Below are 26,563 nucleotides of genomic sequence, written 5' to 3'. Positions count from 1 at the left end.
AATCCAGAAGAACTGTGGCAGCGTCTCCAAAATGCTTCAAGAAACATACTTGCAAAGCTTCCTGAAAAACTATGCACAAGTGCACAGAGGGCAAAAGCTGCTTTAAATGCAAAGGATGCTCACACCAAATGTTGATTTAATTTAGTTAATTGACAAAGGAAATCTATTTATGACATTATTTTTGATAGCATCCTCATTTTACAGCATTTTTTTCACAAGTGCCAAAAACTTTTAACAGTACTGTAGCTTTGCAGGTAGGTTTCTTGAAGCATCTTGGAGACGTTGCCACAGTTCTTCTGGATTTAGTCTGTCTCAGTTACTTCATGTCATTCCAGACAGACTGGATGATGATCAGATCAGATCTCTGTGTGGAACACTGGCTGTTGTTAGACATTCACTGGATTATTACAATGAATGGCAAAATAAAAGTTTGGAAATGTAAATGCATATTTCCTACTGACACACTACAGCAAAAGATAGAAATAACTGACTTGAAACCATTTTTTAACTGGTCAAAATTCTAGTGGCCTAAAACTTTTGCATAGTACTGTGTATAGAGTAGAAAAAGTACAAATGTACAGGTTGTACATCAAATTAATGATTTCTAGGATTCTGTGGTTGTGGGTCTGAAGACCTTTCCTCCGGTCTTGTATATTGATTGGGGAAGCAGAATGGACTTTGAAAGCACTCTCCCTTTTAGCATCTAAACCATAAGAGTAATACAGTGCAAACTGTGAAACTGATCTCACAATCAAAATGACACATTGAAACACTTTTCCTGTGAAAATGTCTTCATTCCTTTAAATAGCTTGGATCAGATTGGATTGGATTTAAATAGATTGGATCAGAAACAAATGACACAGGTAGACCATGTGACAATGGCATGACTGAAGTGTGACTTAGTCAGCCTACATTAATGACTTCCTGAGACAAACATAATGTAATTTATTAGGAATATGTAGATGTTAGTGACGTTCTGGCAGAGGTGCTGCTGCTGTGTACACTCACAGAAAACAATGTGCTCAAATTTTAAAGATGTGGGTCAGCTCCTGTAATATCGCCTTGACTATCGATAAAGGCATCAGCTCTCACCGATATCTCTGACTATCGTCAATACACTATACTATCATCTATCTGCACAACCCCACTAACAATTTAACCATTTCAAATTTCTGTAAACAAAACCATAAAATCAAAATTATTTCTTACCATGCCAAGTTTTTTCTAGAGGCCTGGTGAACTCCTTCAAGATTTCTGGGATGCTTGCAGACCCATTGCTCCGAATCGCCACTTGTCAAATTTGTTTGGGAGGCAAAACAGATTCTGTAAAATAAGGATGAAAAACTGGGTTAAAAGCTAGCAAAACCATACAGTACGCCAGCCTGGAAGTCCAGTGATCTGCCTATTATTCATCAATCTCAAATACAAATTATTTCTAACAGTAACATATAAAGAACACTTTACATGTCCTCTCTAACTGACTGTTAACCTGGATAAACCTCTTGTGTCCTAATTAATGCAACACAAGCATTCACTAAAACAGAGGAAGAGTAAATGGACCTCATACACCATGAGAGATTAAGTCTAACTTTACATACTGTAGCTAAGACAACATTACATTTAAGTAACAATATTTAAGAATAATATTACATACCAGTAATATCGTAGTTTAAAGTTAAGGGTAGCTAATGCAGCTAACGTTACCTGAGGAAAAAAGTGCGTGAAAAAGTTATTATTGGATTTGGCACGTCGCAGACATTTATTTGGAGGGAAAAAAAAGACCTTAAAAGATCAATTTTAATACGAAATGATTTAATTCAGACAAAAAAATGACAAAGCCATACAGAAGCATTACACAGATAGTAAGTTAACTGCACTTACCGCTGTATTTCTGATCTGATAGTTCATACCTTTTCCACGAGGCCTTAAAATATGTATATAAAACTTTGCACGACGGACACACACACACACATATACATACATATATACACATGTATGTATGTGTGTGTGTATATATATATATATATATATATATATATATATATATATATATATATATATATATATATATATATATATATATATATATATACACACACACACACACACACACACACACACACACACACACACACACACACAGTGGAGTACGGAAAGTATTCAGACCCCTTAAATGTTTCACTCTTTGTTATATTGCAGTCTTCTGTAGTCTGCGTATTTATATTTTGATTTGAATGAAAATAGCGCATCCTTGTGTTGTGGCTGGTACAGAAGAGCGTACGGAGTTTGCGTTCTGTGGATAATCTCTAAAACGGTGCTACGGTGACGTAGAGAGACGGAGAGGAGACGAATTGTTGGAAAAAAGTCATTTTTATTTTCTTTGCGTACAAAAATTATTTTCGTCACATCATTAAATTCAGATTGAACCACTGATGGCAGATGGACTATCCTGACGATGCTTTTCATACTTTTCTGTGCCTTGACAGTGAGAATTACTTGGCAGTCAATGGGACAGTCAGAAGCCTCCTGTTTTTCATCTAAAATATCTTAATTTATGTTCCGAAGACGAACAAAGATTTTACGGGTTTGGAACAACATGGGGGTGTTGTAACCCTTTAATAAGTCAAATAAGTATTTGACTTCTTCGCAAAACATGACTTGGTGGAAAAACCCTTGTTGGCAGTCATGGAGGTCAGACGTCTCTTGTAGTCGGCCACCAGGTTTGCACACATCTCAGGAGGGATTTTGTCCCACTCCTCTTTGCAGATCCTCTCCAAGTCATTAGCCCCTTTCGCACTGCTTTAGTTCCAGAACTAAAAGTACAGTACTGAAGTACTGGGACTATTTTGCACAAACTATTTAAAGGGTTGCATTCGCACCGACAGTGGGTACTAGGAAGTGACGTAAGCCGGTCGACAGCGATGTCATTTGTGCGCGGCGTTCAACAATGAAAACAAAGAAGAACAACGTTAACAACAGGAGGATGGAGGACGCTGTGATCGGAGCTGTGTTTTTGTTGTGTCTTGCGGGGTTCACAATAATGGACATAGAATGTCAACGTAACTTATACGTCAAGCGATTGAAAGATCGGAAAGGAGTTCAAAATGTTCAAAAGTGCCTGCACCTCAGCGTCCGTCCATCTATCGCTGTTCTCCATTCTTGCGAAACATAAGTTGATGCGACGTTTACACAGTATGTGTTTGCACAGCATTTTAAATCATGGCGGGTGAAGGCGTTTTGTACGTGTTTAGCCAATCAGCGTACACTTACATCACGATAGTTCCTATGGAACTGTTTTAGACCCTACTCTGAAGTAGAAGCTAATTTAGTTCCTCCAAACGGAGTTCCGGGAACTAAAACAGTTCCTAGTTCCCCCGGTGCGAACACGCCAAAAAGTGGGTAGTTCCACAATTAGTTCGGGTACTATGAAAAGGCTCCTGCGGTGCGAAAGGGCCTATTAAGGTTTCAAGGCTGACGTTTTGCAACTCGAACCTTCAGCTCCCTCCACAGATATTCTATGGGATTAAGGTCTGGAGACTGGCTAGGCCACTCCAGGACCTTAAAGGAATAGTTCACCCAAAAATGAAAATTTGATGTTTATCTGCTTACCCCAAGGGCAAGATGTAGGTGACTTTGTTTCTTCAGTAGAACACAAAAAGATTTTTAACTCAAACCGTTGCAGTCTGTCAGTCATATAAAATCAGTCAATGGTACTTGCGGCTTGAGAGAAAAAAAAACATATGCGGACAAAACCAAATTAAACCCTGCGGCTCGTGATGATACATTGAGGTCTAAAGACATGAAATGATCGGTCTGTGCAAGAAACTGAACAGTATTTATATCATTTTTTACCTCTGTTCCGCCGCCCGGTAAAAAAAAAAGATATAAATACTGTTCAGTTTCTTGCACAGACCGATCATTTTGTGTCTTTATACCTCACGAGCCGCAGGGTTTAATTTGGTTTTGTCCGCATATGTTTTTTTTTCTCTCAAGCCGCGAGTACCATTGACTGACATTATATGACTGACAGACTGCAACGGTTTGAGTTAAAAAAAATCTGCGTTTGTGTTCTACTGAAGAAACAAAGTCACCTACATCTTGGGATGCCCTTGGGGTAAGCAGATAAACATAACATTTTCATTTTTGAGTGAACTATTCCTTTGATTTGCTTCTTGATCCACTCCTTTCTTGCCTTGCCCGTGTGCTTTGGGTCATTGTCATGCTGGAATACCCATCCACGACCAATTTTCAATGCCCTGGCTGGCTTCAATGCCCTGGCCCTGATGGTACATAGCCCCGTCCATCGTCACTTTGATGCGATGCAGTTGTCCTGTCCCCTTAGCAGAAAAACACCCCCCCAAGCATAATATTTCCACCTCCATGTTTGACTGTGAGGATGGTGTTCTTGGGGTCATAGGCAGCATTCCTCCTCCTCCAAACACGGCGAGTTGATGTCAAAGAGCTCGATTTTGGTTTCATCGGACCACAACACTTTCACCCAGTTCTCCTCTGAATAATTCAGATGTTCTTTGGGAAACTTCAGACGGGCCTGTACATGTGCTTTCTTAAGCAGGTGGACCTTGCGGACGCTGCAGGATTTCAGTCCTTCACGGCGTAGTGTTACCCATTGTTTTCTTGGTGACTATGGTCCCAGCTGCCTTGAGATCATTAACAAGATCCTCCCGTGTAGTTCTGGGCTGATTCCAGACCGATGGAGATTGACATTTATTTTGTGTTTCTTCAATTTGCGAATAATCGCACCAACTGTTGTCACCTTCTCACCAAGCTGCTTGGCGATGGTCTTGTAGCCCATTCCAGCCTTTTGTAGGTCTACAATCTTGTCCCAGACATCCTTGGACAGCTCTTTCGTCTTGGCCATGGTGGAGAGTTTGGAATCTGATTGATTGGTTGCTTGCTTCTGTGGACAGGTGTCTTTTATACAGGTAATAAACTGAGATTAGGAGCACTCTCTTTAAAGGGTTACTCCACCCCAAAATGAAAATTGTTACTAATCACTTACCCCCAACCCGTAAAAGCTTTGTTCGTCTTCGTAACACAATTTAAGATATTTTGGATGAGGTTTGTGACTGTTCCATTAACTGCCAAGTAAATAATACTGTCAAGGCCCAGAAAAGTGTGAAAAGCATAATCAAAATAGTCTATCTGCAATCAGTGGTTCAATCTGGCCATTAGGAAGCGACGAAAATTATTTTTGTACGCAAAGAAAATAAAAATGACGATTTTATTCAACAATTCATCTCTGCGCCAGTGTAGCGCCATTTTAGAGAATATCCACTGGATGCAAACTGCATATGCTGTTCTGTGTCAGCCGCACCACACGGATATGTTTTCTACGCTTTGATTTGAACGAAAACAGCACATCCTTGTGATGAAGCTGACACAGAACAGCATATGCTATTTGCGTCCAGCGGATTTTACGGTCTCTACTTGATTCCAAAGAAGGATGGCAGCCTCAGGCCCCTCAGACATCTGAAATGCACCCTGATAAAGCAGCTATTCAGAGTGCTATACTTGAAGCAAATCTTCTTGCAAATCCTCCCAGGGAATTGGTTTTATTGGCGGACCTGAAAGATGCGTAATTTTATATTCAAATAGCCCCCATCACAGACCATTCTTGAGATTCACATTTGTGAGGGTGGCTTACCAATATACAGTACAGTCTTTCAATCTGTTCCATCCTGGAGTTTGTCCATGGTACTGAGCTGGTCAAAATGACCTACCTTCGGTCTCTGACTGCCCTCCTCTTGGCTTTGGCTTTAGTCCAGCGAGTGAGCAACTGGCAGGCTCCTTCAGTGGACATGTCTTGCCTCGAGTTTGGTCCTAATTACAGTAAAGTTGTCTTAATCCTGTTATGTCAGGAAACCAGTTACATTAGTAACCAATATAGTTTTCCTTTCCTTTTTTTTTTTTTTTTTTTCTCAACAAATGAAAGGTGGTTTGAGAAACATTCATACTGATTGTAAACATCACGAGGTCCGAATAAATAAATATAATCTGAACAGTTTCATTTTTATATTTATCTATATCTGGTTCACAATTTTTGCAACCATATTTTGAAAATTTTGAAAATGTAAAATATAATTAATCAAATATTTAGTAATAGTTTTCACTATAAAACCTGTGCCTATAATGTTTTTAAAACAATAATTGGAAATAAATGTAATGCATCAAAATGTTTACTTTCTACTGTTTTCTCAAGTTTAACATCTTTTCCTTAATATTTTTTTTCTTTTAAAATTTTTCTGAAAACTTTTTTTTTCACTAAAATGTTTTACTTTGATTTTAGACCTTATAGAACAGAACAACAAGATTGAAGAACTGATTGAAGAGGGGAAGAACCATCAAGTCAAAACTGAAGAGATATCCTGGAGATCCTCATTGAAAAGAATAAACAAAATACGGCCTCAGTGTGAAAAGAGTCTCTCATGCAAGCAAAATCCTGATATTCACATAAAATGTCATCTTGAAGGGAAGCTGTACACATGTGATCAGTGTGAAAAGACTTTCACAATAAAAGGAAACCTTACAAAACACATGAATATACACAGTGGGGAGAAGCCATACACATGTGGTCAGTGTGGAAAGAGCTTCAGATTAAAGGTAATCCTTAAAAAACACATGAGTATCCATGCCGGGAAGAAGCCGTACACATGTGGTCAATGTGGGAAGAGCTTCAGACTAAAAAATACTCTTAACAAACACATGAGGATCCACACTGGAGAGAAGCCGTACACATGTGATCGGTGTGGGAAGAGTTTCTCACAAAAAGAATACCTTGATGCACACCTAAAAACCCACACTGGAGAGAAGCCGTACACATGTGATCAGTGTGGGAAGAGTTTCACACAAAAAGGAGCCCTTAATGTACACATGAGGATCCACACTGGAGAGAAGCCGCACACATGTGATCAGTGTGGGAGAAGTTTCAGACTTAAGCAACCCCTTAACGAACACATGCGGATCCACACTGGAGAGAAGCCGCACACATGTGATCAGTGTGGGAAGAGTTTCAGAAAATATGGTGGTTTTAAAAAACATCTGCTTACTCATTCTAGAGAAAGACTAGAAAACTGTGACCAAAGCAGTAGAAAAAAATGTAGGGCAGATTTCCTGAAGGACCACCTGAAAGTTAATACAAAGGAGAAGCCTTACATATGTTATTTATGTGGAAAGAGTTTTAGTCAGATGGTTGCATTAAAGATACACCAGAAAAGACACAGCGGTGTGAAGGATCATGCTTGCTCTGAGTGTGGGAAGACTTTTTTTACATATGGTGCACTGAAAGTGCACAAGACAGTTCACACTACAGAAACACCTTACAAGTGTTCACACTGTGACAAAAGATTCAAAAGGTCAGAATATCTGCAAATACATGAGAGGATCCACACTGGAGAGAAGCCGTACACATGTGATCAATGTGGGAAGAGTTTCAGACTAAAAGAAATGCTTAATCAACACATGATTATTCACACTGGAGAGAAGTTACACACATGTGAACACTGTGGCAAGAATTTCGGACAAAAAGGAAACCTTAACAAACACATGAGAATCCACACTGGAGAGAAGCTACACACATGTGATCAGTGCGGGAAGGGTTTCTTAGAAAAAGGAAACCTTAAAGAACACATGAATATTCACACTGGAGAGAGGCCACACATATGTGATCACTGTGGGAAGAGTTTCACACAAAAAGGAAGCCTTTTCAAACACAGGAAAAGCCACACTGGAGAGAGGCCACACATATGTGATCAGTGTGGGAAGAGTTTCACATTGAAAGAAACCCTCAATGATCACATGAGGATCCACACTACAGAAACACCTTACAAGTGTTCACACTGTGACAAGAGATTCAAAAGGTCAAAATATATGAAAATACATGAGAGGATCCACAATGGAGAGAAGCCGTATACATGTGATCAGTGTGGGAGGAGTTTTGCACAAAAAGGAAACTTTAACAAACACAAGAAAATCCACACTGGTGAAAAGCTGCACACATCTTATCAGTTTGGGAAGAGTTTCACAAAATCAAGTGTTTTTAAAGTTCATCTGCGTACTCATTCTAGAAAAAGACAATATGACTGTGACCAGTGTGGTAAACATTTTTTTACGACAGGTGCACTGAAGAATCACCTGAAAGTTCATACAAAGGAAAAGCACCATGTGTGTTCTTTATGTGGAAAGAGTTTTAGTGAGGTGGCTGCTTTAAACTATCACCAGAAAAAAGACAGCGACGTGAAGGATCATATTTGCTCTGAGTGTGGGAAGACTTTTTTTGCTGATAGTGAATTGAAACAGCTCCAGACAGTTCACACTACAGAAACGCCTTACAAGTGTTCACACTGTGACAAGAGATTCAAACGGTCAACACATCTACAAATACATGAGAGGATCCACACTGGAGAGAAGCCACATCACTGCCATTCATGTGGGAAGAGATTCACTCAATTATCTTCTCTAATCTGTCATAAATTACATGTCTGCATGTCTGAAATTATAGTAAGTAGTTCAAGTACTGATCCTGTACTTCCAGGTGTGATCGTTAATATCGATTAATCAGAGATGAATAGAATGATTAATCAACTAATCTTTGAATATTTCACAGATTGATCAGTAGCTTTTATTGATTATTCAGTTTGTTAAAATGTTGAGTTATATCCATTCTAACTAATAAATAAAACAAGTAAATAACTTCTATATTTGAAAATGTAAATTGAATTATTATTCTCTTTAGGTATTCTTTCATTCTCAGAAGTCATCATTACATCAACTTTGCTTAGAACTGAAACACAAAAAACAAAAGTGCATTTCACGCATAGGAAGCTAAAATATTCATCTACAAGCTACCATTATTTAGATCCCCTTGTGAGTACTGTGGCCGGCAATCTTGAGAACACTGAGGTTTACGGGCTTGAGAGCATAGTCTAAGGATTCTTTACAGTGGATACTAGTCTTGTCCATGTTGGGACGGATCCAGTGGTATCCATGATGGCTGTGAGTCTGTGCTGGACCATGAGTCCGTGCTGGACCAAGCTCTGTGGGGGAAAGTTTAGGGAGTGGTTCCTCCTCTACCTGTCCTACTGATCCACAAAGCTGTTGGGCCAACTCCACATATTGTTGGCTGATGTCGTTGTCCAGTCTGCCCCAAAAACAGTCCAGTAAAATGACATCCACCAATTGCGAGAGGTGAGAATATGCAAAAAAACAAACTCTTACACACCCATTGAGGCTCCATGGCATCAGTGTGCTCTATTACATGGACGATTGATTCATCTTGGCCCATTTCAGGGAATTGGTGATTCATCACAGAGACTTTCTTCATCACCACCTTCAATCTCTTGGCCTCAAGTTGAATGCTCAGAAGAGTGTTCTCACCCCTTCTAAGTGGACCATTTTCTTGGGGGTCCAACTCGATTCTGTTCTGATGCAGGCCCGTTTGGCTCCTGCTCAGATTTCCGGTATCAACTTGTTTGGCCCGCTTAAAGATAGGTCGTCACATTTCGGTGAGCACGTCACTCACTCCTGGGTCTCATGCCATCTGCCTCTCCTGTGCTGCCTCTGGGGCTGCTTCATATAAGGCCATTACTGTGGTGGATGAAGTTCAAAGCCGTTTGCCTGTTTCATGGTTAACTCTCTGCATACAAAAAGTGATGTGCAATTGCTTTTATGCCCTCTCGACATGGCAGGACCCTCTCTTTCTTCAGCAAGGGGCCAAGATGGGCATTGTTTGCCATCTTCGAGGGCAGACCAGCTTGTCGTGTCTAGATGGCTCACATCTCTAGGCTGCTTATGTGCCAAGAGAGAAACTTTACCATCTTCTTGGCCCTGGTGCATTTCCTCCCAATTCTGACAGGTTGTCACGTGATCATTAGAATGGAAAACATGGCAGTAGTGTCTCACATAATCTGCCAAGGTTACAAGGTCACGGTTACGCACCCTGGACAGGCATGGAGTTTCAGAAATCGGTTCATGTCCCCGGGGCTTTGAACCTTGCAGCGGATTTCCTTTCGAGGAAGAAACTCAGGTCGGGGGACTGGATGCTGAATTGCTAGATGGTGGCTCAGATCTGGGATCTTTTCAGCAGGGCAGAGGTAGAACACGTCGAGTCACAGGAATCGACCAAATGTCCCCTTTGGTTCTCCCTATTTCACCTGGCACCTCTGGAGATAGATGTTTTTGCTCACCCATGGCCTGATCTGAGGCTTAACACATTTCCGTCAATCAAGTTGATTCCAGCGGTCTTGTGCAGGGTGAGGGAGTGCAGAGTTAGCCTCCTGTTGATAGCCCCCATTCTGGCCATCCCAGATGTGGTTTTCAAAACTAGTCTCGTTTCTAGAGCACACCCCTTGGGAGATTCCAATCAGGGAAGCCCTGCTGTCTCAACTTCAGGGCAGGATCTGGCACCCTCGGCCTGAGATTTGGAAGCTATGGGTGTGCCCAATCAAGGGCGATTGGCCGTGACCTCTCGGTCTCCCAGTGGATGTTCAGAAGACAATTAAAGGGATAGTTCACCCAAAAATAGTTCACGAAACGATCAGTCTGTGCAAGAAACTGAACAGTATTTATATAGTTTTTTTTTTTTACCTCTGATCCACCGCACTGTCCAACTGTCCTGAGCGTGTTCACAACAGCCGGCATGTGACGCGTTATCTTCTTGCTTTACGGCGGATCGCAGACTTAAGTGCATTACCGCCACCTATCTCTCAAATCGACCATTGACACTCCTATTTGAGATCGTAGATAGTGTCAATGGTCCATTTGAGAGGTAGGTATGGATCATTTCCTCAATGTATCGTAACACATTTCTTATGTACAAAGTATTGAGGGAGCACATAGCATTTTTCGACTTTATTACGTCATGGCTCTTTTTTTGTTTTTCCCTTCACATTTGTCTTTTCACATTTGCTCACAGACTGCAAGTATTTTGTTTCTAAAGTAGACTAAATAAAACGCGTTCTCCTGATTTCATCTTGAAAACAGGTTCACATACAAATAAAATCTTAAACTTAATATTCCTTTCCCGTGTAATCAGTGCAGGAAGAATTTCATATGTGTAAGTGCTTTTAGTTTACATAGAGAAAAAGATTTTTACTGTGATCAATGGGGTAAAAAAATTGTTTGCGTCGATTTCCTGAAGATGCACCTGAAAGTTCATACCATGGAGAAGCCTCATGTTCTTTGCGTGGAAAGTTTTTTTTTTTTTTTTTTTTTTTTTTGAACTTTGTTCTTATTTTATTCTCCTGTTTCCCTGATACAGTAGGTATGAAACATGCAAGACTAACTGCAACACATTCTGGCTGCACATCAACCTTTAGATAACCTTTTATCTTCAAATAATAGACATTTTTGACTGATCAAAGGCCACGGCGGGTATTACTTTGAGACTGAGCGAGTACAGTGTGTCTGTGCATGAAGTGGCTCCTGGTCATTCTGTATTTTTAAAAAATAAAGAAAAAGATAAATAAAATGATGATAAAATAATACATCAAGCATCAAATCACTGGAAATAACTTGTTAGTATAGCTTTCATATGGGCAACAAACTCTAACGTTGAAATTTAGCAGTAAATTTATTACATTTCACTGTATTTGACTGACTCTCATTCATCCTGATTTTGTTACTGTTGTTGTGAATATTAAAGTGGCCATATCATCTTCAGTTTGTTTGTTTATTTTGTTATTCATTCATTCAGACATCATTCATTCATTCAAAAGGTAAAGTCAGTATTAATATTATATGCTTTAATCATGATGGCTGAGCATTTGAAGTACAGGAAGTCTGAAACACTAAAACCAAGATAAAACAATATCATCTAAGATATTGTGCTGTTCAGTTTTAACAGACTTTATGATCATTGCTAGTTTCTGTCAAACAAAACAATAAGTTAATCATAGTTACTTTATTGCTATCATTGTAGATGATCAAACTTAGACGCTGCTGGACGGTATATATTTACTTGGTTTACTGTAAAGATGGGTATCATGTATTTGTTCATCTCTTATTTCGTCCCCTTGGAATTATAAGGTTCTATCTGACATTTTTTTTTGTCAAAATTGAGTTATTCACATATTCTTATTTTGTGACAACTTATTTACATTGTGATTTATTTATATATAATTTTTATTTATTTATTTATTTTTTTGTACTTTGTAGATGGAACCTTTTTGTTTTCTAAATAAAAAGTCGAACTCTAACTTGGTTCTATCTGTGAATCAGCCAATCAGCACTTCGAATGCATGCAAGAGGACCAATCATGATGAACTTTCTTTGTCATGTTGCCGGACTGCTCCGTAACAGCAGGGAAGATTAAACAACAATAATTACTGTCTGCATAATCAATAAGTACAATTTACCTTTATTCCACAAAGTGGCACTGTTTAATTAAATTTAATGATGACATGATTTTTCACTCATAATTAGCGCATGCATAAAACAAATAATCATCTGCAAAAATTGAACTGGCTTGAATGGCTTTACTGCAGAGCAATTACTGTACATAATGAAATATAGGTGTCACTGTTGTTTGATGGTGGATGTGGTAAACAGCGATCAAAATGTTGTTTTTGAAGAGGCTGAAAACGATAGTTTTGAGAATCTATTGAGATCGTGAATATGAGCCAGATGCTGAATGTATACTGGGGAAATTCGCTTTGACAATGGCAGTGATGGTAAAATCATCTGCTCAAATCGAACCCTTCTAAGTTTCAAAAGGTAAGAAAGTATGCTTATTTTATTCTTTTTTTTTTTTTTTTAAATATATATATTTTATATTCTTAAAATATCAGGAGAGTTTTCTATTGCAGCAATTAGAGATCCATCCGTGCTGGATATAAGTCTGGGTCGCTAAAGACCCGAACATGTAATGATTGGCGAAATATTCATGCAGTTTAAAGTCTTAAAATGTCTTAAATTTTACAACATTGATCCTTAAATATCAAATAGTCAACAATTTAAATGATGGGGTCTTAATTACCACAATAAACGTCAGCATGTTATCTCGGCCATACTGATTTAAAGAGAATGACATTTTCCCGCTTTTTGTGGAATAAAGTCCTGGTCGGATGGATTAGAGTAATGTCAGCTGCCTTAACTGTTACCTCAATAATGTGTTTAATTACCCACTATAATCCTAGCTAAAATTAACATAAATAAACAAAATATTTAGTATTGCCCTTTGTGCCTAACTTAACCAAGCAAAAAAAAAAGGGGCCTAAAATAGGGAATAAATGTGATGAAGAAAGCATTAAATTTACCTTTCTCATACATGTTGACACATTGTTACAACACTAATTTTGTTTTAGAACAAATTATATATATATATATATATATATATATATCATGAATTATATGTAGTAAATGTATATGTATTTGATGCAATTTGTTGCTTCAATTAATGTTTTACAAGATGGAACCTTATAATTACAAGCGGAAAATGACTTTTTAGAATTAGAAGGTTCTATCTGCATTTGACCTGTTCCAAAAATCCCCATTTAAAAATTTGAGAGGATTTTGATATTGTACATTTAGAATACATTTAGGGTCTCTGTCATTTTCATGTAGGAAAGAGACTTGTTCCCCATATCATTTTTGCTATATGGAATGCAAAAACTTTGAAGCTCAATATCTCAAAACCACTCAGAATGCAGATAGAGCCTTATAATTCCAAGGCGACAATTTGTTGTATCATGTATTCATCTCAAATGCTGAGAAATAATACTATTACAGAGTTTTATAGTCTTTCCAGGATATCCTGAATATATCAAGAATGTAGTGGGTTCCCTATCGAAAGGTAACTCGTTGCGTTGTCTTGACAACTTATGGGGGAAACTCCTGTTTACACTGTTATTGAAGCCTGATTTGTTAACATTTGTAGCTGTACAAACCAATTGCGCTCGAGCCAGCCAGAAGGGACAGAGCCGACTGTAATATAAGTTGGCCTGGAGCGCCATTTCATTAGAATCTTCTCCTTCAGCGAGGAGACCATCTCTTCACTGACTCTGCAATGAAGCCGAAGCAAGCTCAACCTGCTCAACGCTCCCGCTGTTGAAGAAGCTACCAGCAACAGAAGATTCCTTCCCCTGCAGCCATCCGGCTCCGGAAAAACTGGAAATTTCTGAGCAAATTTCAGTCTTTGCTCGCGGATCACCTTCTTCAAATGGAAACATTTGGATTCTTGCCAAATGAGGCTTGTGAGCCCAATGCTGTTTCAGTTTTGCTTTAAATAAATGTATTTTAGCTTGACATTTGTATGTTCACAGTAAATACAGCTTGTTTTATGTTTATTGCTACTTTTTATCTAGGGGCAAGGCTTCTAAATCAGGGTTTTTAGGGGGCATGATAATCAAATGATGATTGTTTTCAGCTGCCACATTTATCAATGTATGATCATTTGAATTGGCGGCATACGAATATTTCATGAATCAAAGGTAAACCATGCCGTAAGTTGATTTGTATGTTTTTACGTTATATTGCTAAATGATGCCCATTGGCTTTTTTTAAACTGGCATGAGATTTACTTGGGCATTGTGAGAAACATATCTTATTGGACTGTCCTGCTTTTAATGCAGGTAGAAAATAATTTTATGACGTAAGCTCATTGAAGGACTTCTGTCTTAAGTAAACTCTCTAACAACAGATTAAACAACTTTTATTCCTGGTCTCCTAAAAACTGTGCTCCCCAAGAAAATGGTCACTCACTGTGAGTGTGTGCAAATACAGTGAGGAAAATAAGTATTTGAACACCCTGCTATTTTGCAAGTTCTCCCACTTAGAAATCATGGAGGGGTCTGAAATTGTCATCGTAGGTGCATGTCCACTGTGAGAGACACAATCTAAAAAAAAAAATCCAGAAATCACAATGTATGATTTTTTAACTATTTATTTATATGATACAGCTGCAAATAAGTATTTGAACACCTGTCTATCAGCTAGAATTCTGACCCTCAAAGACCTGTTAGTCTGCCTTTAAAATGTCCACCTCCACTCCATTTATTATCCTAAATTAGATGCACCTGTTTGAGGTCGTTAGCTGCATAAAGACACCTGTCCACCCCATACAATCAGTAAGAATCCAACTACTAACATGGCCAAGACCAAAGAGCTGTCCAAAGACACTAGAGACAAAATTGTACACCTCCACAAGGCTGGAAAGGGCTACGGGAAATTGCCAAGCAGCTTGGTGAAAAAGGTCCACTGTTGGAGCAATCATTAGAAAATGGAAGAAGCTAAACATGACTGTCAATCTCCCTCGGACTGGGGCTCCATGCAAGATCTCACCTCGTGGGGTCTCAATGATCCTAAGAAAGGTGAGAAATCAGCCCAGAACTACACGGGAGGAGCTGGTCAGTGACCTGAAAAGAGCTGGGACCACCGTTTCCAAGGTTACTGTTGGTAATACACTAAGGCGTCATGGTTTGAAATCATGCATGGCACGGAAGGTTCCCCTGCTTAAACCAGCACATGTCCAGCCCGACTTAAGTTTGCCAATGACCATTTGGATGATCCAGAGGAGTCATGGGAGAAAGTCATGTGGTCAGATGAGACCAAAATAGAACTTTTGGTCATAATTCCACTAAACGTGTTTGGAGGAAGAAGAATGATGAGTACCATCCCAAGAACACCATCCCTACTGTGAAGCATGGGGTGGTAGCATCATGCTTTGGGGTGTTTTTCTGCACATGGGACAGGGCGACTGCACTGTATTAAGGAGAGGATGACCGGGGCCATGTATTGCGAGATTTTGGGGAACAACCTCCTTCCCTCAGTTAGAGCATTGAAGATGGGTCGAGGCTGGGTCTTCCAACATGACAATGACCCGAAGCACACAGCCAGGATAACCAAGGAGTGGCTCTGTAAGAAGCATATCAAGGTTCTGGCGTGGCCTAGCCAGTCTCCAGACCTAAACCCAATAGAGAATCTTTGACGGGAGCTCAAACTCCCTGTTTCTCAGCGACAGGCCAGAAACCTGACTGATCTAGAGAAGATCTGTGAGGAGGAGTGGGCCAAAATCCCTCCTGCAGTGTGTGCAAACCTGGTGAAAAACTACAGGAAACGTTTGACCTCTACAAAGGCTACTGTACCAAATATTAACATTGATTTTCTCAGGTGTTCAAATACTTATTTGCAGCTGTATCATACAAATAAATAATTAAAAAATTCATACATTGTGACTTCTGGATTTTTTTTTTTTTAGATTATGTCTCTCACAGTGGACATGCACCTACGATGACAATTTCAGACCCCTCCATGATTTCTAAGTGGGAGAACTTGCAAAATAGCAGGGTGTTCAAATACTTATTTTCCTCACTGTAGATATCAGTCCATAATAAGAGTGTATGAGAACCAAATTAAATTCCGCATCTTAAAGCGTCAAGGCTTAAAATGTAAACAATCAACTTTCATAGCAGCATAATTTTACGAAGGTACGAGAATACTTTTTGTGCACAAAGAAAACAAAAATACCGACATTATTCAACATCTCTTCTGCGTCACTGTCCTCCGCCATTATCGAGAGTACCACGATGAAGAAGAATTGTTGAATGAAGTGGTTATTTTTGTTTTCTTTGTGCACAAGATGAATTCTCGTAGCTTTGTAAAATTACGGTTCAACCTCTGATGTCATATTAAGTATTTTAACAATGTTCTTACTACGTTTCTGGGTCTGGGAACGTCAGTTACATTGCTCTGTATCGAGGGTCAGAAAGCTAGCGGATTTCATCAAAAATATCTTAATTTGTGTTCCAATGATGAACGAAGGACATACGGGTTTGGACAACACAAGCATGAGTGAACTATCCCTATAAGTCCACATGACCATATGGATGTCCCATTTGTCATTTTAGGTTTTAGAAGGGTGCTCACGAGTGTCCCTTTGCAGTTGATATGTGCCCTCGATGCACACTTTTCCTGAGCTCGCACTGATGCTATCTTCGCAGCAGACCTCTTCCCGACAGTTAACATGGTGTTATGTCATGAAAGTGCTCGTAGGAAGTCCGCAAGTGTTTAGGGTGCCATTTGATACAAATTGCAATTTCAGCCCATTGAATGGCACTATCAAGACCTTTTTCAGAGACTCCATGAGACTGCTTCAACTGCGAAGGCAGTGCATGTATCGTACTGTTAACTAACTAGGTTAGTGTAAGCTGTGGACCCCTTGATTAACAAGGTGAATTATAAACTGATGGTTCGTTCAAACAGTTAACTTGATTTAATTTCCCCTGCTTCTGACTGGTTCTCTTTATCCACCTTCACTTGTACCCATGTATGCATGATTTGTGTGTGTGTTTATGTAGACTAGTTCTGTGTTCGTGATTTAGTACATAAAACTTTGTATACTATACAATTGAGTTCTCTAGTTCTGATTCTGTCTGCAGATTATTGTCTCTTAGACGATTCCTGATCTTTCTACATGCTCTAAGCGCTGTAGGCTATATTTACATTTATGCATTTAGCAGACGCTTTTATCCAAAGCGACTTACATTGCATTCAAGTTACAGTTTTTACATTTTATCAGCTCTTCAGCTCTTGCTTTTCCCTGGGAATCGAACCCATGATCTTGGCGTTGCTAGCACCATGCTCTACTAGTTGAGCTACAGGAAAGCTATATGGCTATATGCTGAGAAAGGATTATTTTTCTGTGGCCACAATAAAATATCGCCTCTGAGAGTTGATAAATGATCAAAATTTAAAGTCCATATAAAGCAATATTAAGTGTATGTTCTGAGTTTGTCACACCATAGAAAAATGTACTATTAACCACCCCGCCAAGTAAAGAAAATAAGGTATCCAAATATTGGGGAAAAAAGCAGTATTCTCTGCTCTCAAACGCTGGGGGTGTTTCCGCTTGCGGCACTGAAACCACACCCACTCATGGGAACTTAATTTAAAAAAGGAGACCGAGCTGTTTTGTATATTATCGCAACCAGGTATTATGCTTTTATGTGATGAAGTCATAGCTAGCTAGCAAACTGTAGGCTGTAGTAATTAACGGTAATGACAGTAACTCGCGATTGAGCGGGCGAACTACTGATGCTAATGCTAGTTATTAGGTGTGTTCGACTTGAAGCAGCGCTGTGCAGAACGATCAAGTGTATGACATCAAAGTACTGTGAGAGTGATTTGAAAGTGTAAGAAGCCATCTGTTCTCTATAGCTCTTACTGTACTTTGATATCATACACCTAGTGGAGAGGCCATGCTCGGTGGCTCCACTTTGTCATTGAGTAATGATTTTAGCCCTGCCTAAATAAAAATCCTGAACACGAAAATGGTGAAAAACTGTTTAACGGTCTAACTTCACAATTAAGTACTACATCGTTCACAGTATTTGTAATGTTTCAGCAATGCCTTTCTAACATTTATAATGCGTTTAGAAACAATTCTCAGAAATGAATTTACACACTTTAGGTGTTCACATTAATGAACATGTTAATTGATCGTAGTATTAATTCTGCTACAAGTTAATTCCATTAACAAGTTATGATTAATTATTTATATTTCCCCTTACATAACCCTTTCTTGCTTTCATTTTAGACCTGATGGAAGAGAGTGAGGAGAGTGAAAATCTGAGTGAGGCAGAGGAGAAACATCATCATGTCCAAACTAGTGAGAAATCTTTGAGTCGCTCACAGACTAAAAGTAATTTATTGAAAAGAAAAGCCAAAAAGTCTTTCACCTGCCATCAATGTGGAAAGAGTTACACAGTAAAAGGAAGCCTGACAGTACACATGAGAATCCACACTGGAGAGAATCTGCACACATGTGATCAATGCGGAAAGAGTTTTCCAATAAAAGCAAATCTTAAGGATCACATGAGAATCCACACTGGAGAGAAGCCGTACTCATGTGATCAGTGCGGGAAGAGTTTTACAATGAAAGGAAGCCTTAAGGATCACATGAGAATCCACACTGGAGAAAAGCCGTACTCATGTGATCAGTGCGGGAAGAGTTTCCCATACATACAGAGTCTTAATATTCACATGAGAGGTCATAGTGGAGAGAAGCCGTACACATGTGATCAATGTGGGAAGAGTTTCATTCATAATGGATCTCTCAAGGAACACATGACTATCCACACTGGAGAGAAGCCGCACACATGTGATCAATGTGGGATGAGTTTCAGACAAAAAGGATCTCTTAGTGAACACATGACAATCCACACTGGAGTGAAGCCGTTTGCATGTGATCAGTGTGGAAAGAGTTTCAGAAAGTCATGCACTTTTAAAGTACACCTGCGTCGTCATTCTGGAGAAAGACCATTTACCTGTGATCAGTGCGGTAAAAAGTTTTTTAGGTCAGATGCGCTGAAGGACCACCTGAAAGTTCATACAAAGGAGAAGCCTTACATGTGTTTTTTGTGTGGAAAGAGTTTTAGTCAGTCGGGTACTTTAAAATTACATCAGAAAAGACACAACAGTGTGAAGGATCACATGTGCTTTGACTGTGGGAAGACTTTTGTTAGAGATGCTGAACTGAAACTGCACCAGAGAATGCACAGTGAGGAAAAACCTTTCAAGTGTTCAAAATGTGACAAGAGATTCAGTCGGTCAGATTATCTGAAATCACATGAGAAGATCCACACTGGAGAAAAACCTTACAAGTGTTCACACTGTGACAAGAGATTCAAATGGTCTGATCATCTGAAAAAACATGAGAGGATCCATACTGGACAAAAATCGTATCACTGCAGTCAATGTGGAAAGAGTTTCACTCGTTCATCATCTTTACTCAGTCATACAAAAAACAAATGTCTGAAATCATGAATTCTGAATATCTAAATTTTAAACATTTAAATGTGACACGTCCTCGCCAAACATGACCCAGTAAAGCAAGCAATAACATCTCTTCTATATAAACCAGCAACAACAAGTGACAGAACAACAAAACATCATCTAAAGGTGTTACAGTGAAATTCAAAGTTAGAGTTTCTCCCAAATCAACAATATCTAAGAAGTTTTATTGTTGTATGAATTTACTACATATAATTCAAATCATGATGCTGTATTATGATTTTTGCAATTTGTTCAATTTGTATATAATTTTCTTTGAAGACTTTGAAGCTGAGTGGATTCCAAGGCTCCATAACCTTCCCTCCGCCGCCTTTTTATATCCTTTTAGTCCATGTTTAATCACCATTTGTTATTCAGTATTATCTTTTATGCAGTGATTAAAATAAATGTAGAATAGTGTTAGCATGATTTAAGTTGTTTTTTGATGCTCTTGTTCCTACATGAAAATTATGTACAGTATGTATAACTCTTAGTTCCTTTGCTCTCTTTCATGAAGGAAAGTAAAGCATATTTTTATACATGTAAATTTTCAATTTTGTGTTTATATCAGCACGATTCAACAGAAAAAGAGCAACTGGAATAAAGACGACAGTTTGACTTGTGCACAATCCTTTCTGTTAATTTTGTTTAATATTATACAGTGCCCTTCAAAAGTATTGGAACAGTGAAGACAAAATTGTTCTGTTGGCTGTGGAGTCAAGACATTTGCAAATATGATGAAAAGATGAATATGAGACAAAACTACAGAATGTCACATTTTATTATTAGCCGTTTCAACACACGTTTTACCAAATAAAAAGAACAGCACTTTTAGAGTTCATCCCACTCATTGATGTGAGCATAAGTATTGGGACAATTGAACATAAGGCAGATTAAAGATTAAAAGCTATTATTTAGTTGCAGATCCCTTGTGCGCAATCACAGCAGTGAGTCTGTGACCCATAGACATCACCAGACTCTTGGTCTCACCCTTTAAAAAACTTTTCCCAGCCTTTAATGTGGCAGAGGCATCCATGCATGCCCGTGCCATGACACCATCTCCACCATGCTTTACAGATGAGGCTGTATGCTTGGGATCATTTGCAGTTCCGTTTTTTTTCTCTCCACATTTTTGCTTTCCCATCACTTAGATAAAGGTTCATCTTTGTCTTATCGGTCCATAAACACAGTTCCACAACTCTTCTGGCTCACCTTTGTGCTTTTTTGCAAACTCTAATCTTGCCTTTCTATTTTTGGAGCTGGTCAGAGGTTTGTATCTTGCTCTTTAGCCTCTTTTATTCTATGTCAAAGTCTCCTGAGGACAGTAGATTGTCAGAGCATCACCCCAGCTTTCTGGAAGTTGTTGTTGATTTTACAGACACGTCTTTTAGGGTTCATTTTCACAGCTTTTATGATTTGTCAGTCATCAACTACTGTTGTTTTCTCTTGCTGGATCTATCAGATGCTTTAGATACGGTTAATGACCAGATCCTCCTGTCAACCCTATTGCCAAAGGGCATCTCAGAAACCGCACTCCAGTTGTTTGACTCTTACCTCTCAGATAGGTCCTTCAAGGTATCTTGGAGGGCTGAGGTGTCCAAGTTGCAACATCTAGCTACTGGGGTGCCTCAGGGCTCAGTTCTCAGACCACTTCTCTTCTCTATCTACATGGCATCACAAGGTTCTGTCATTCAGAAACATGGCTTTTCATATCACTGCTATGCTGATGACACAGTCGTGGCCAAATGGAAAGAGAGTCGGACTTGTAACCCGAAGGTCGCGGGTTCGAGTCTCAGGTCAAGCAGGCTCTCTCCACCTTCAATACTACGACTGAGGTGAGACCCTTGAGCAAAGGACTGAACCCCCAACTGCTCCCCAGGCACCGCAGCATTGGCTGCCCACTGCTCCGGGTGTGTGTTCACTGCTGTGTGTGTGTGTGCACTTGGATGGGTTAAATGCAGAGCACAAATTCTGAGTATGGGTCACCATACTTGGCCACACGTCACTTCACTTTCTCTTTTTCACTCAACTTTACCTCTCATTCCATTTTGATGATCCGACGATAGCTGCTCGCATCTCAGCTTGTCTAACAGACTTTTCTTGCTGGATGGTCCTTTTCTTGAAGGACCATCACCTTCAGCTCAACCTTGCCAAGCATTTGTGGTTTCAACAAGCCCATCACTTCATCACAATTTCACCATCCAGCTAGGCACATTAACCATAACTTCTTCAAAAACAGCCAGAAACCTTGGAGATGTGATTGATGATCAGCTGAATTTCTCAGACCACACTGCTAAAACTGCCCGGTCCTGCAGATTTACTTTATACAACATCAGGAAGATCAGGCCCTTTCTTTTGGAACATGCTACACAACTCCTTGTTTAAGCTCTTGTTCTGTCCAGGTTGGACTATTGCAATGCTCTCTTGGTAGGTCTTCCAGCCAGTTATATCAAACCTCTACAATTAATCCAGAATGCGGCTGCAAGATTAATCTTTAAAGGGGGCATAACACACACAGTTTCACCCAATCTCATGTTAATCTTGAGTACCTATAGAGTAGTACTGCATCCTTCATATCTCCAAAAAGTCTTTAGTTTTATCATATTTATAAAAGAAAGATATAGCTTTATGATTCTCTCCGAAAAAAGCCGAGCTCCTGGAGGCACGCCGTGGGTGAAGCTAAAGAGTGACCAGCACTTGCGCCGATCGCCAACAAAACACAGACATTTCATGCCGTTTCACTTACCTGCAGTTCTGAATCATGACCGGGACCTTTTATAGCTGGGACCGCTCCATCTTTCAGTATTAAACGATGTGCAAATCCAGCATCAAACTGGGCCTTGTTTATAAAACGTTCCTCAACAAACACACTTGATAAACTCCGTTGCTGCCCCGAAAAACAAACTGCATTCACTGTTTACATAACGCTGGGTTCTTTTGGAAGCTGAACAAGGTTATCTTTCCCTCACAACCAAAAACACACTTCTTTAGAGACATTCTTCCCGAGCGAGTCCCGTGCAGTGCAGCCGAATGAAGCGCGTTGATGAAGCGCTCTCGCTCTTGCTCTGGTCGATGTATGCACAGGCGCGTTCTTCCAGGAGAAATGCCCATATAAGGAGTTCCACCATCATTTACGTCAGCAAGAGCCACGATCGAAAATAACTCTCTTATACGAACCCGAGATTTTTGGCACAGAAATACTCTGTTATACGTCCAAATTGTTTTTTGAAACTTTCCATGCTTAGCATTAGAATCCAACTCTTTAACAGTGTAAACAACTCTGAATGCATGAAACAGCATCGTACCCCCTTTAATGAGTCTAAAAGAACGCATGTCACACCCAGAGATGGCCATAAATACATGAAAATGTATTTAAAATAAAAATACAGAATACTGCCTGCAAAAATGTATTTTGAAAATACATAAAATACATTTGAAAACTGGCCATCCAGCGAAGTACCACTATTAAGTCTTGTTTGCACCAAGAATGATAATTATAAAGACAACTTTATTAGTGAATCCTAAGCATGTGCTGCTGCAGTTATGTGATCTGTCACTGTAAATGCTTGAGCTCTATAACATGGGATTGATTTTGATTGGCTGTCAATGTTTTTATCAGTCATCAGTAGTATAAAATTGCTCTGAAAGTGATTTGGACAATATCATGTTTTTTGTTCCGTTATTGTTATAGTTATGGTGTGTACTCTGCTATTTGTTTAGATTTTAAAAAGTTTTTAGAACTATATCTGGTCCTTTATAATAGGTGGCCTTAACTACTATGTACTTCAAAAAATAAGTACAATTTACTTACTGTGTTCATATTGTATTGCAAAACACTTCTGCTGCTATTGAGGTGGGATACGGGTAAGGTTATGGACAGGTTTGGTGGTATGGGTAGGTTTAAGGTGGATTAAGGTGTAAAGCTGAATTTTGAGCAATTTTGCCAGGCAACTTTTTTGTTGCTTGGACACTTTCCCATTGAGAATGGGTAACAAATTTCTATCTGGATAACTTTTATACACTGTCTCATTGACTGCCAATTACACTGTCAAAACATCGTCAGAATAGTCCATCTGCCATCAGTGGTTCAACCTGAATTTTATGAAGCGACGAGAATACTTTTTGTACGCAAAGAAAATAAAAATAACAACATTTATTCAACAATTTGTCTCCTCTCTGTCTCTCTGTGTCAGCGTTGAAAAGCATCCGATGGACGTAAAGTGCGTACGCTATTCTCTGTCATCAGTAAAGCATGAATACGTATTGTACGTTTATTTATGCTTTGATTTGAATGGAAACAGCATATCCATGCGTTACTGATGACAGAGAATAGCGTACGCACTTTGCGTCCATCGGATGCTCTCCAAAATGGCGCTACATTGACACAGAGAGGACACGAATTGTTGAATAAATGTCGTTATTTTTATTTTCTTTGCATATAAAAAGTATTCTCGTAGCTTCATAAAATTCAGATTGAACCACTGATGGCAGATGGACTATTTTGACGATGTTTTTTATACTTGTCTGTGCCTTGACAGTGTTATTTACTTGGCAGTCAATGGGACAGTCACAAGCCTCCCGGTTTTCATCCAAAATATCTTAAATTGTGTTCTGAGGACGAACGAAGCTTTTACGGGTTTGGAACGACATGGGGGCAAATGACAAAATTTGCATTTTGGGGTGGAGTATCCCTTTAATTAGAACGGGTGATGAGGAGAATATGAGAAAATAAACCGGAGTAATGTTGCAGGAAAATAATCCAGAAGGTGGCGGTAATGCAACGCTTTTGGATGCAAGGCGCTGTAAACCTCGAAGAAGTAGAAGAATAAAGACAAGAAGAAGTCACCGCTAGCGACACCACACAGCAAGAGTCTTCTGAGGTGAGGTAATTCGTATGTTTATACAATTATACAAATACAGCTCGTTAAACCGACATTTACAGGCCATTCTGTGTTTAAGTCTGGTACAGTTCTATTCTAAAAGAAACACTTAGCCTAGCAGGAGGGTTGCCAACCATTCCGAATTAACGGAGTCGTCCCGTTTTTAAGACATAATTTTGTCCCGTATACGCAGGCATACGCCGTATGATCACCCACCATGCGAATAACAAACCCTGAATTGAAAATAATTGATTTTTGGACAAACTATTGTTTGTTTTGCGAACGTTTGCTGAAGGCGTTAAGACCCAGCAGAACCCTTGTCGCTCCCGCATCACAGATGAGTTTTATTATGATTTATTGGTGTCTGTGTTTTGCTAAATGCACAAACCTGTCTCCTACGTTACTACTACACGACTGGTGCAGATTCTTTAAAAAATATATATTTTTTGGAATTAAATTCTACATTAATAGGCTAAGCAATAAGAACCAGTCTATACATAGGCCAACTTTCTATTTCAACTTGAAATGAGAATTTAGGTTTATTTGGGGGTATATATATATTACAGAACTGCAAGAAAGCAATACAAACAGCAAATCATATACAAAAACGGGAGGTTAATCTCAAATAAATATACTGCAAGAATAATAATATTAAAAATAAATGTGAATCACTCTGATTATTACTCTGGGAGTAATTTGTGCAGCGTGCTGCTATTCATATAATCTCATGACCGCTGATAAGCGTGTCAGTCAAATAATGTTACACATTAAAATGAAGGATGACATACATAGTAGAAATAAACAGTTTTAAATATTGACGTTTATTGCGAAGTCCAACTAAATTAGTTTAATTTTCTTCACAAAACTGGTGTCTGTTTATTGACATTAATCAGGGCCGGATGTCACGACACGCGGACTGTGATAAAGGTCTGTTAGCAACATGTCTGAACAATTTGAGCTCAACAATTCAGCAAGTTCATAAAAAAACAGAGTTAACCTTAGGAGGACAATAAATTAGTATGACAAGTATAGGAGTGTTGCCGTTCATTTTCACCAAAAAGCATTTCAAATGAAGACAGGTGTGGAGATTATAGAAACAGGCAATTCAGATTTATATAAAATTGCAAGACGACCACCTTTCCTGGTGAGTTGAGGACTATGAGTATATATATATCCAGGTGCCGAGGCCAAGTTTAGATTGTAACAATCATTTGAGTGATGCTATGTCTCGCAGAGACAAAGACAGTGAAGTTTCCTTTCCAGGATAATATGAAGCAATGCCGCTGTCTTATACACAAAGTCTGATTTTAGATGTGACATTCTTATTGCGCTTATTCCCTGAAGATGTTTGTGGGTAAGATAGATTAGACATGCAGATACCATGGGAATTTAAATGTCCTGAGCCCTGAGAATAGGAGCAGAGCACATTTATACCAGCCGGCAAGCATATAAACCCTATTGAGATCCCCAATGTGAATATCTTGGCCGTCCAAACAGTGAAGTGCTCGCAGAGCATTTTGTGTACGCTCACAGGGAGGCAGATGAAGATCCTATGAAAGAAGTTCAGAGAATGAGTACCAATCCAATAGAGTCCTTGACACATCCCAAGTCACAGATATCATTCAGCCAAAACAATAGGGACACCAGAAACCGTGAGGAAAGAAATGAAAAAGCAGCCAACAGACTATCTTTCAAAGATAGTGTATTAAGTAACAATAACTTAATATAAATTAATGGTGAAAAATAATTTTAAGGTTGTTAAAATGAATAAAATTATTAAACTACCGAACACACAGTAGAGAAGTGGCAGCGTTCTCTCTCGCCAGAAATGAGAGAGGATATAGCCTAATACTTAGAATGTGTAAATTAACTTTAAAACAATTTTAGGTATTGATAGTGGG

The 26,563-nt window shown here is 39.1% G+C and overlaps 1 protein-coding gene and 1 pseudogene across 4 annotated transcripts in view; both read left to right on the top strand.

Annotated features, from left to right (window-relative positions):
• LOC131530907 (gastrula zinc finger protein XlCGF57.1-like) overlaps positions 1–20,405 on the top strand; it is a 36,416-nt gene extending 16,011 nt beyond the window's left edge. For 2 of the 4 annotated variants that reach the window (XM_058761420.1, XM_058761421.1), the window contains exon 3: positions 6,308–12,021. In XM_058761420.1, the coding sequence (XP_058617403.1) occupies positions 6,308–8,574 (2,267 nt within the window). In that variant the 3' untranslated portion in view covers positions 8,575–12,021. Of the gene's footprint in view, positions 1–6,307; positions 12,022–18,547 lie in introns of those variants that run through there. The other 2 variants (XR_009268544.1, XM_058761422.1) reach the window with 2 other exon arrangements.
• A 4,129-nt stretch (positions 20,406–24,534) lies between these two features.
• The window catches only part of LOC131530993 (oocyte zinc finger protein XlCOF6-like), a 113,870-nt pseudogene continuing 111,841 nt past the window's right edge, over positions 24,535–26,563 (top strand).

The sequence above is a fragment of the Onychostoma macrolepis genome, chromosome 22, assembly GCF_012432095.1.
Source record: "Onychostoma macrolepis isolate SWU-2019 chromosome 22, ASM1243209v1, whole genome shotgun sequence".
NCBI lineage: Eukaryota > Metazoa > Chordata > Actinopteri > Cypriniformes > Cyprinidae > Onychostoma > Onychostoma macrolepis.
Note: the sequence above shows the minus strand (reverse complement) of the source record. Positions and strands in the feature narration are given on the sequence as shown.